General features: G+C 36.9%; 1 protein-coding gene across 12 annotated transcripts in view; it reads left to right on the top strand.

Annotated features, from left to right (window-relative positions):
- The window catches only part of brd8a (bromodomain containing 8a), a 68920-nt gene that overhangs the window by 51580 nt on the left and 4527 nt on the right, over positions 1 to 12813 (top strand). For 7 of the 12 annotated variants that reach the window (XR_011347150.1, XM_069905380.1, XM_069905381.1 and 4 more), the window contains 6 exons: positions 657 to 703; positions 806 to 951; positions 3308 to 3397; positions 8333 to 8401; positions 8911 to 9088; positions 12584 to 12662. Coding sequence is in view for 11 of the 12 variants with exons in the window: in XM_069905380.1 (XP_069761481.1) it covers positions 657 to 703; positions 806 to 951; positions 3308 to 3397; positions 8333 to 8401; positions 8911 to 9088; positions 12584 to 12661 (608 nt within the window). In the remaining variant the exon portion in view is untranslated. Of the gene's footprint in view, positions 1 to 578; positions 620 to 656; positions 704 to 805; positions 952 to 3307; positions 3398 to 8300; positions 8405 to 8910; positions 9089 to 12583; positions 12663 to 12813 lie in introns of those variants that run through there. The other 5 variants (XM_069905382.1, XM_069905387.1, XM_069905388.1 and 2 more) reach the window with 5 other exon arrangements.

Below are 12813 nucleotides of genomic sequence, written 5' to 3'. Positions count from 1 at the left end.
TCTATCATCACCCTCTGTCTTTTATTGCCTAACTAATTTTATATCCAGTTTGCCAACTTGTCCTGGATCCCAACCTTTACACCAGTACCCCTTGTAGGACCTTGTCAGGAATTTCACTGAAGTCCACGTAAATGAAAACCTGCTGGAAGATCACCCGTTTCCAGCATCTGTGTCTTCATGAGCTGCATAGTTAGGGCCATGCTGATATAGTGCCAGCAATCCAGGTTCAAATCCGGTGCTGTCAGTAAGGAGTTTGTACATTCTCCCCGTCAGGATGGATTTCCTCTGGGTGCTCTGGTTTCCTTCCACCCTTCAAAATATACCAAGGGTTGTAAGTTAAATGGGTGCTATTGGGCAGCACCGGCTCGTGGGCCGAAAGGATTGTTTACCGTGCTATATGTCTAAATTTAAATTTTAAAATTTATATCTAATGTCACACCCTCATCTCTACACTTCAAAGAATTAATCAAATTGGTCAGATAGTATCTGCCCTTGACAAAAGCTATAGTGGCTTGTTTGATTTGTCCCTGTCTCTCTAATTGATCAATAATCCTCTTCCTTGGATTTTTTTTTCCCAGTATCAACATTGAATTTGGCATAATACACTAGGAGCATTATTTTCTACAAAGAATGTTAACGTTATCTTCCTATTTCAGAGATGTCTGAGGTAGAATACAACACAATGAGAGACAGTCTACTGGAGGTATGATCTCAGCATACATTTTAGTCAAAGGAGCTTTGTGAAGTTCATCAGATGCAAGGAGCTGCGATGTAATACTTTCTGTGACATTTTGACAAATTTCAGGAGGATGCCATCAGTGAAGAATTTTGTGATCTTGACCTTTCAGAATTTGGCATAGAACTGTCTATCTCTGAGAGTGATGTTAGCTGCAGTTCATCGCAATTCTTGGTCTTGGATGAGTCAGCTAGCAGCCACACATCCTCCCAGCTGTATGTATACTAAAATATGAACTAGAATGTGATGAATCTAATAATACCAATTATTTACACTTTATCTTAAAACATAAAATATTGATAAGATTTAAAAGTTTCTTATGCAAAATGACCTTGCATATTAATCTGCATATGAGATACAGGATCTAACTTATGAAACAACTAACTACCTTGAATAAATAAGACAATAAAGTTCATATTCTCATTGCAAGAGCAATATTCAGTCACTTAATTCACCATCTGGTGTGTGTGTATTTTCTGAAAAAATGTATTTTACAGTAGAATCAGAAATAATAAACTGAAGCTCTGAACAGCAGAGGAAGCTCATTCACTCTTCTGACTAATAACTTTTATTAATGTACCACTCTCCAAATAAATCAGTTCTGCAAGCCATTTTTTTAAGGTTTTGAAATAGAAACCTGAATCTCATTTTCTGTAATTATGGAATAACAGAAAACGGTCCTTTGAACCCACCTGGTCCTTGGCAATCATGCCTCTCCATTTAATTTCATGAGGGCCCATATCCCTCCTTGCTTTTCCTATCCAAACACCTCATTATTCACTAATTATTGAAATGCAAGTTATTATTATGGGGATTTTTAAAGTTAATAAGAATAAACCTAAAATAGGAAAATGTTGGACCATTAAATGAGATGTTCATACTTGTGACTCACAGTATTAATAAACAAGCTACACAAGATGCCAATAAAATGGGATTTTACAGTGAGATCCATCATTACATCTTTTGTGCCTTTCTCGAGATCAGAACATAAAAAAATTTGCTCACTCCAATTTCAATAGCATTTGAATGAAAATAGAAAATATTTTGGGGTGACAGAAATATAAAGGACAATATTAAGCTAGTTTGACTGATTTTTGAGGAATAAACTTTCCATAAATCCATAGAATACTACAGCACAGAAACAGGCCTTTTCAGCCTTTCTAGTCTGTGCTGAACCATTTTTTTTTTTGCTTAGTCCCACTGGCTTGCACCCAGTTCATATCCTTCCATACCTCTCCCATTCATGTACCTGTCCAAATTCCTCTTGTATGTTAAAATTGACCCCGCATTCACCACTTGAGCTGGAAGCTCGTTCCTCACCCCCTCTATTCTCTGTGAAGAAGTTCCTCCTAAACTTTTCCCCTTTCACTCATAACCCATGTCCTCTGGTTTGTATCTCACCTACCCTCAGTGGAAAAAGCCTATCTACATTTACACTTTCTATCCCCCTCATAATTTGAAATACTATCTAATCTCCCCTCAATCTTCTATGCTCCAGGGAATGAAATCTTTCACTGTAACTCAGTTTGTGAAGTCCAGGTAACATCCTAGTAAATCTTCTCTGCACTCTTTCTATCTTATTGATATCTTTCCTGGAGTTAGGTGACCAAACCTACTCATAATACTCCAAATTTGGCCTCATCAATATCTTGTACAACTTAAAGATAACTTCCCAACTCCTGTACTCGATACTTTGATTTATGAAGGCTGATACACCAAAAACTCTCTTGACAACCCTATCCATCTGTGATGCCACTTTCAGGGAATTATGTATCTGTATTCCCAAATCCATCTGTTCTACCATACTCCTCAGTGCCCTACCATTTTCTGTTTCCGTCCTACCTTGGTTTGTCCTTCTAAAATGCAACTGCATTAAATTTCATCTGCCATTTTTCCCAGCTGGTCCAGATCCCTCTGTAAGCTTCACTGTCCAAAAAAATCTCCAATCTTAGTATCATCTGCAAACTTGCTGATCCAATTTATCACATTATGATTGAAATCATTGATTTAGATGACAAGCAGCAATGGTCCCAGAACTAATCCCTAAGGCACACCACTGGTCACAGGCCTCCAGTCTGAGAAGCAATTATCCACCACTACTCTGTGGCTTCTCCCATCCAGCCATTGTCGATTCCAATTCACTGCTTCACCATAATACCTAGTGTCTTGATCCTTCCTGACTAACCTCCCATACGGGACCTTGTCAATGGCCTTCCTAAAGTCCATGAGGGCAACATCTACAGTCTTTCCTTCTCAGATTGGATCACTTATTGAAGTTGGGGAGATGAAATATTCTGTATCGAGCAAACCAATGAATGCTCAACCTGAGACAAACAGAAGTTAAAGGAAAGTTAGTGCAAAGGAAATTTATTTACTTTTGATCATACGTTCACAAATAGTTTTCATTGGTTTTGCATATTCTCAATATAAAAGTGATAAATAATATATGAAACAATTGAGGAAGAAAAGTAGCTTTAAAAAAACCCCAAAATTGGATATTACACATGTATGCCCACTAGTAATACATTAAATGTTTTCTCAGTGTAGTTTACCATTCTAGTCTTTCATCAGATCCACAGATCAAGACCAGGATCAAATTTCAGCTCAGAGGAAGTGGAAAAGGACAGTGCTGCTCATGTGGAAGGAGATAGCCCGCCACAGGTCAGAGTTAGAAATAAAGTAAAACAATATTAAGTTAATTGATGTTGCATCTTAAAATCATAAGAAAGGTGATAAATATGAGGCTGGTGTTTATATTAAAAAAAAACCTGGGAAGAGAAGTAACCCATTTAGCCTTTGGAGCTTATCATTGATAATCTAGGACCTACAAATGTACCTTTGTCCTGATCCCTTAATATTTTTACTTAACAAAAATGTTTCACTTTCAGATATAAAATGAATTATTCATGTATGTTGGCTGCTAATTCAAACTATAGAATATTTATGACATAGAAGAAGGCCATTGTGTTAATATTAGTTGAAAAATATCATTTTCCAGCATTAAATCATCCAGAGCTCTTCAGGTTTTTTTTTGTGTTATTCAAATATATGGTATATTCAACTACTTTTAAAAAAGATGCATCTTCCTATAATCTTTTCGGGAAGTGAACTCTTCTGGTGCCCTCATGTGTGAAAATAATTATTTTTCTTCTCTTTTGTAATCCTCTTACAGATTACTTCAAAATCTATGCCCTTTTTGGCCCTTATGCTGAAGTATTTACCCTGTCTAGATAAATGATGAATTTAACAGAATTGAAGGCTTTGTGACTAAATTTGCAGACGATACTAAGCTCGGTGGAGGGGCAGGTAGTGTTGAGGAAGCAGGGAGTATGCAGAGGGACTTGGACAGATTCTGAAAATGGGTAAAGAAGTGGAAGATGGGACATCAAATAAATGCTTTAAGTGTGGTATGGAAAAGGGTACTTTTCTGCATTCCACATGGATGTGTCCAAAAGTAAGACCATTTTGGGTAAAAGTAGGGGAAATGCTGGAACAAATGAAAAATATTTCATATCCACAAAATCCTGATTTATTTTTAAGGAATGTTAAGGGAACCAATCCTAAACTGGTCCTTTCACCTATGCAATGAAAGTTTGTGAAAATACTACTGTCAGTGGCAAGAAAATGTATTGCAATCACCTGGAGGTCAGGTTCTTATCTGGGCATAGACAGATTGCATGCAGAAATACAAAAGACTATTCCATTGGAAAAAAAATTACATAATTTGAGAAATAAATATAATACATACCTACAAATATGGACCGCATATATACATAAGATAGGTTTTGTGGGGTTAGTTTTATTTTTTCTGATCACCTTTCCCTACGACCTCAACACTTAGCACAGATAATATTTGATAGTTAAGTCCTCTTTGTTCCCTGATCTGCCTTAGTACAATTCAGCCCTTCTTTTCTTTATATGTTGTTAACATGTATAAATAATGATTGAATTGGTTTTTTTTTGGGGGGGGGGTTGGGTTTAGGGAGGGTTTTAGTTTTTAAGGGAAAGGGGTATATTTTGTAGTCCATATCAATGTACTAAAATGGATATATCTATACAAATATGCAAACTTTAAAATGAAGTATTTAAAAAAGAAATGGAAGATAGAATGCATCATAGGGAATTTCCCTTTAGTAGAAGAAATAAAGGCATAGACTATGAATAAAATGGGGAAAAAATTCAGAAAGCAAAGGACCAAAGGTACTTGGAAATTCTCATCCAGGATTCCCTGAAGGGGAACTTGCAAGTTGAGTCAGTAGTAAGGAAGGCAAGTGTAATGTTTGTATTCATTTCAAGAACGCTAGAATATGAAAGCAATGATATAATGCTGAGGCTTTATAAGGCATTGGTCAGACCTCATCTGGTGTATTCTGAGCAGTTTGGGCCAATATCTAGGGAAAGATGTATGTCATTGGAAAGGGTCCAGAGGAGGTTAATGAGAATGATCAGAGATGAGAGGGTAGAGCTATGAGGAGCATTTGTTGGCTCTGGGCCTATACTTGCTGGAAGAGTCTTGGACTGGGGGTGGGGGCACAACCTCAAAGTAAAGGACTTTGAGATGGAGAAATTTCTTCAGCCATAGGATCGTGAATCTGTGAATTTGTTGCCAGACAGCTGCAGAGGCCACATCATTGGGTATATTTTTAGAAGAGATTGAGGGTGTCAAAGTTTTCAAAGGAAAAGGCAGGAAAATAGGGTTGAAAGGAATAATACATCAGTTATGATGACAAAAGCAGAGGAGACAAGATGGCCCCAATCATCTAGTTCTGCTCCAATGTTACATAAGGATGGTCATTCGCCTAGTGGTTTTAAAATGCTTACAAAAATTGTATATGAGCAGGTTACAAATCATTGCAGAAACTGTATTTCTACCGCAGGTTAACATAAAGTTTAAAATACAAATTATATAATTACTGTGATAATCATTTACTATTTACAGTTTATCAGTTATGCAGCTGTCACCTTTTGGTAAACTAAAGAAGAGAAAACACCGGAAGGTAGCAGAAGAATCAAGAATCCCATCGTCAATTGGAGTCGCTGCAGAAAGATTACATCTATTTGTTCCCCTGTTCTATACACCCAGTTTGGGTCTCCATTCACTTTGCTGACACAAGTTGCTTTAGAAGATGATGCAAGTTGCCCAAATTAGCTATTTTCAAGAAAAGGGAGACCACACTGTATTTGTGACTAGAATAGACAATAATTGTTGATTTTAAAAAATAAAATAAAATAAATTCAGACACAATATTAAAGGAGATTATATAGATTTTCCTATGTTAAACTATAAATTGGACAGATCATTTTTTTCGGTCGGTGTAATTCAGGTAATTTTGTGGTGACAGTTGTTCAGAATCCGAGGTATTTGTGTCTTAAATAATTGTTCAGAATCCGAGGTATTTGTGTCTTAAATAATTGTTCAGAATCCGAGGTATTTGTGTCTTAAATAATTGTTCAGAATCCGAGGTATTTGTGTCTTAAATAATTGTTCAGAATCCGAGGTATTTGTGTCTTAAATAATTGTTCAGAATCCGAGGTATTTGTGTCTTAAATAATTGTTCAGAATCCGAGGTATTTGTGTCTTAAATAATTGTTCAGAATCCGAGGTATTTGTGTCTTAAATAATTGTTCAGAATCCGAGGTATTTGTGTCTTAAATAATTGTTCAGAATCCGAGGTATTTGTGTCTTAAATTACTCACACTGACTTAATGCTCTGCATGTGGAAATATTATTGCCTCACTATTTGCAAGTATCGTGACGTATACAAAAGTAAAAACAACAAACCCAATTAGCATGTAAATCTCTTTAGTTTGGAATTTGTATCAGTGTTATAGGAATACAAGTGGTTATGGATTTCCCACAGTTTTTCTTGCAGTGTATTTCATGGTGATAGAAAATTAGCATGTGAAAGCTGGCCTGACCTTTGAAGGTCAGGGAATTCCATACATTGGATAAAATTGACTTCAGGCTGGGGATCATTTGTGCACTCTGCTAACTGCACAGAAAATAATAAATTTCTCCTCTTTCTGTCCATTTTCTTCTTTATATTTTATACCTTTCAAAGAATTGTAATTAAACCTACTCATTAGTGGATCTATTGCATTCTCTTCATTGCTTTGAGAGGATAATGAGAATATGTAAATTTACATAGGCATCTTCATCAGAATCAGGCTTTTTGTCATGAACATGTGTCCAAAATTTGTGGTTTTGCAATAGCAATAATGTGCATTATTAATTCAAAGGTTGCTATAAATTTAATTATAAACGAGGAATGAAAATTACAGTGGAAATATAAAAGTACAGTGTTTCCGATTATCCAAAAACCACTTTACCGAAATTCTCAGTTATCCAAAAGTTGAAAAAAATGATCTTTTCTTAAATTCGTGCATTTATGTTATTTTGTAAGCAAAGATCATGTTTTTTGGTTGTGCTTGAAAAACCCTCCATTGTTTTTTTTCCTTGTTGTTTAACCGCTGATACAAATATGCTGCTGTTGCTACTAGGCAATTTCTCAGTTGCCGAAAGATCCAGTTAACCCAAAAGCATCCAGTCCCAAGCATTTCGGAAAAATCAGAAAAGTAATGTAATGACTTTTAGAAATATAAAAATAATGATAATTTAGTTGCTATTTCACAAATAGCAACCAAATTGTATTAGTATGCTTCCTTCAAATCTTATTTCTCCTGGAGATGCAAGCAACCTTTTACTCGCCACAGTAAGGGATGTTAGTTCATGTGTAGCTAATACGGACAGAAATACGTGTATGGTCTTGGTTTCCCATGCTCTCCCATTAAACTCCAGTTTACAGCCTCTTCATTCCTCCACATCCAGATCCAGTTTAGAGCCTTTTTATGCAATACATATGATTAGAAGTAAAATTGCCCAAGCTCATCTCCCAAAGAAATAATTTCAGCAACATACAGAGATTTAAAGTCTGGAATCTGACTGTCTCTCCAAGTCGAATCAGGAAAAGAGAACGAGAATTAAACCTTCGTACAAAGATATTAAGCAACAGTCACAATGAAAGAAATGACCTTGAAGGAATAGTTTTACAGTCCTTGCCATTGGCTGGAGTCTCACCACCTGACCCACAATTTAAAAGCTCCAGTTTTAACTCATTTATGAGTTTTATGCTAAATTTCCAACTATTGAGCCCAACTCCAAATGTGGAGGGGGGGGGGGGGCGATGGGATTCTACATGGAAAGCGAGAAGGGAACCAGAGAGATTTTTTAAAAAATGGGTCAGTTATATTTCTTGCTACAGTAAAACGCCTGGAATCCTGCTCCTATGAGGATTGGTCGATGCCAGATAAGTGAATATTCCAGTTGCTTGAGATTGTGGGTGGCGTGATTGGTGAACTGACCACGAGGGGGTACGAATTTTAAACTTTCATATTTTTTACCTATTGATTTTTTTTTCCCCCCCGGTTGCTTGAGACTGTCAGTTGCTCTAATTCAGGATAATGGGGATTTTGCTGTGTTATCTTTCTGATATTATGAAGTAGTAAATTTTCTGATTTAAACTGACGTTCTTAGTTCAAAACAGATGTATTTTTTTTTTGCCAGCATATTTATTCTGCTGATCTCTGGAATTGCAGATTTGCTAGTTTGTTTCTGAATCCAGTAACTGAAGAACGAGTTCCTGGGTATCACAGCCAGGTGTGCAGGTAAGAGAGCAAGGAAAATAGGATAATGGTCATGGGTGCATAAGTAAACTCTGTCAGAAAATGAGGAAGTGCAGAATAGTAAATAAATATTGTGTAACAATATCAGATCTTGTATTTCATGCTCATTTGACAGACTTGGTACATGTTAAGTTTGAACACTTAATCACATAGAAAAAAATAATTTAAAGTTGTTGACCAAAGAAAATCTTGCTTTTCTCGTAAATTTGTGATGTTATACACTTTGACATTATGCTGGTATACCAGCCAATGAAGCATGATTAGCATCAACCAGAATATAAAATAGAATAGAATACAATAAAATCACAATATTGTAAAATATTTTGTTTTTAAAAAAAAAAATGACTGATTCTCAAATATAAGTGCAGCACCGCTTGACACCATGAATTGGTAACACAAGTCTTTGTGTTCCATCATAAAATTTTGCTTACTGCCGATAATTATTTTAATAAAAATATCATCTTGCAGCCCATTATTTTGTTTATTTATAGACCAATGGATTTATCCAATATAAAGAGAAATATCAGAAAAGGACTGATCAACACAACCACAGAATTCCAACGGGATATTATGTTGATGTTCCAGAATGCAATAATGTACAATAGTTCCGATCATGACGTTTATCACAAAACAGTAGAAATGCAGCGAGATGTCTTGGAACAGATGCAGGTATTGCAATATCTTTTTTTCTAATTAAATACTCCTTGTTTAAGTTTTACTTCAAATAAAATTCAAGCCAAGGATTGAAATGTAATATGATATGCCAAGTTGAGCGACAACTTGCCCTATTGTTCATTTTACTTCAGTTATAAGAAGCTAGTAAGGAACAGCAAACATCTTCCCAAAACTAATACATTGAAGCATGTGCTCAGTTTGTTACTCCCTCCTCTTGCTCAGAATTTTGGTGCTGTTGCTGTGCCTCTCTCCTCTTGATGGATGTTAACAATCAGAACCAGAAACCAGACTATACCATCGAGCACTCCAAACGATTTTGTTGAATTTGAACAATCGCTTGTCTGTTGTAGAGCTCGTCGAAAGAATCAAAGACTTGTTGATCCAAACCAAGGCTTTTATTAGCAAAAGACAGGAGCTCTTCACAGGTGGCCAACCAGTCCGGAATGATCCGACCTGGCTAGGGACACAACCCTTTAAGGCCCAGACAGTAGGCCTCAGCCAATCGCTGTAAGCACAGTCTAGATACTGTAACTATATACACTATATACATTGATGATAGATCTGTACTATCACATCTGTCTATTGTTCAATTGATGTATTGTCACATGTACTGGCCAATAGTTTTTATCCCTAAGCTCATCAGGCTCCTGAATTCCTGGAACATATGTGGTGTGGATAGTGTATTGTGGAGTTTTGAACTGTCTTAATATTTTAATGTGTTTAACTTCCATTCTAACATATTTATGTAAATATGTTTTGTGGTCCTGGAGAAATGCTATCTCATCTTTACCATGCGAGCATGGTTTGAACAATGAACAAAGATGACTTGATCAGAGGGTAAAATTGATCAGCCACTGCTACTGCTTCATATCGTCTTAACATTTGCATGTTTAAGTAATTTCTGTCAGCGTTGCCCCAATTTACCCTCAATGCTTGAAGGAAGTTCATGGAAGTGCAAGCATTCATTGAGCCCAAGAAGAAATACAATAAAATTTTTTGTGGGGGCACTAGGTTTTAATTAAGCCTCTTCAATGAGGAGTAAGATGAGAGGGATTACAGATCTGAGTCCCCTGTGAGCCCAAAGGAAATGATGAATATACAAGTGAACAGAATTGAAGAAACTCAGTCCTTGAAAAATTAGGAGATTGCAGGGGTTAGAGAGGGAGGAAGGCATGAGGCCACGGAGAGGTTTGGTCACAGGGTGAGAATATTTAAAAAGGCATTAAAAGAGCTGATCTGTCCATCTACAATCTCTTTGCTTTAAATGCCAACCTCCCACTAAACTCTTATCTTCTCCCTCCAATAACCTCAGACCCGACCTTCCTCTTATCCCATTGTGTCACCTTTCACCTTCTTCTTCCAATCTTGCATTTTCTCCAACTTCTCCCACTTGCTCTGTGCACACATCTTTTTGCTCAGTCCCATTTCTGTTTCTCAGTCTTTGCAACTTTATCTCATTCCTGGCATAATTATTCATCATATTTTACTCCTTGACCTGAGCATCAATTTGGGCATGAGTCCCTCAAGGCAAAGTCACAGGAGATCATCTTATGGCATTTAATTCCAAAAACCCAATTTGAATATATTGTGAGGAACCTGCATCAATCGCTCTTCTTTACCTGAATGGACATAATGTGCAGAACGTTTTGATCCAGTCACTGGCCTAAGAAATCTACAAGTTGCTTAAATGATGGCAACCTCACAGAAATGTGATATCAATCATGTTCACATTATACTCTAAGCGTTATTTTACCTTTTGCACTCCCAACCTATATCCCTCTGTCGTGGTTCCTGGATATAAACTAACACTGGATTGTTATCAAGAGCTAATGATGATGGTAGGTTTTTCAACCTCAACAAATAAAAACCAAGTTTATCAAAATCCAGAGTCACATAACTTCATTCTACAATAACAACTTGGTTTTGCTAGAAGATGCATTTGTGAGATGGTTAAATTAGCACTTACTAAACTACCAAAGTACACATTTGCAGGAATCTGTGATACCTTTCTTGAAAAGGAGCTAATCCAGTATTAGTTACAATGGCACGGTTTAGAGAAGGGTTAGGAGTGGCAAGGTTAACATAGCAGTTGGGGGATACGGTTGGCATAGCAATTAGTGCAATGCTGTTATAGTGTCAGCGATTTGGGCCAGGATCCCGCACTGTTTGTAAGGAGTTCTCTCTATGTCTGCGTGGGTTTCCTACCATCATTCAAAATGTACCAGGGATTGTCAGTTAATTGGATGGCGTGGGCTGAAATGGCCTATTATCATGCTGTATGTCTAAATGTAAAAGTTTAAAATCTAAATTTAACTGGGGCCTAGTTATACTCATATGGCGACTTAAAGCAAACTATATTATTTACATGCCCAACATCAGACTCACAAAACAGATACTCCATTCTGAACTCTGTTGTAGGATGAGATGACCATGCAGGTAGAGGAAAACATTCAAGAAATTGCTCAAACCGTAGAGCCGCACAATTAAGATACCTATCAGATTTTTATCAAACAAGGGAAAAGCCAGATTGGACTAGATTAGAACTAGATAAAATAGGGGAGAAGATACCCGAACATATATTGTATAAATGGGATGAAAAATTGGTACAACGTAAGAAATTGCTCAAACCTTCTTGAAGGAATTGTAGCATCCTCACTGACTCTTTGGCCTCTCTGGCCCAAAACAAAATGGAAAAGGAGTATCCGTGTGGTATAAAGAAACTTGGCCATCGGGGCCACACAGAAGCCCTGTAAAAGTGATGGAGGAAGTGCATCATGCCTTGAGCTAGCTATTCATCTGGCTTGCTGGCTAGATGAACTAACTTTTTAAAATTTGAATTTAGAGATACAGCACAGTAACAGGCACTTCTGCTCTACAAGTCCACAGCACTCAATTACAACATGTGACTAATTAATCTACAAACTCCAATGTCCGGAACATGGGAGGAAACAGCAGCACCTGGAGGAAATGCATGAAGTCACAAGAAGAAATGTACATACTCCTTACAGACAGTGGCAAATTCAAATGGCGCTGTAATAACATTGTCCTAATCGTTATGCTACTGTGCTGCCCTGTCAAATGGTCTGTGATTCTCTCATTAACTACCTCAGACCCCACAAAACCTGAGTGAAATTAAGTTATGCTCAATCCCAAGGTACTGCTAAGACAGTGGTTCTCAACCTTTTTTCCAATGACATACCACTTTAAGTAATCCCTCACTATCCACAGACCACCTGTGGCATAGGACTTTGACTGAGAATACTGGAGACAAGAGGAACATAAATGGGAGAGGGTAGACTTCAATTACTTGGAAAAATCTAAAGCAATGGGCTCAGAATTGTTGATGAGTATTCCAAGGTGTTGCACTCTTCTGTCAGCCGTGCGCATGATCCCGACATGGATTATGCTGTCATCTTGTGCTCTCGTTCTTAGAGAAGCTGATTTGATATTATTAGCTGTAATATTAACTTGTGAGTTTCTCCTGTGTAGGATATACTACAAGTGGTGGAACTTGGTAACTATAAAGAGAATCCCAGAGGGAAGAGTTTGCATCTCATGGGGAAATGAGGTAAACAATTTTGCTGCAGTCTAGTGTAAAAGAAATGTATTATTATTTGATTAATTTTTCCTCCACTTAGTAGCTATTGAAAAACTCTCATCAAATTATATACTGTTACTCAACTTGTAAAATAAGGCATATTAATTATCCACATCTTGAC

This window comes from Narcine bancroftii, chromosome 12 (assembly GCF_036971445.1).
Source record: "Narcine bancroftii isolate sNarBan1 chromosome 12, sNarBan1.hap1, whole genome shotgun sequence".
In the NCBI taxonomy this organism is placed as follows: Eukaryota; Metazoa; Chordata; class Chondrichthyes; order Torpediniformes; family Narcinidae; genus Narcine; species Narcine bancroftii.
The sequence above is the reverse complement of the archived record's forward strand: the minus strand, read 5'-3'. Positions and strand labels throughout refer to the sequence as shown.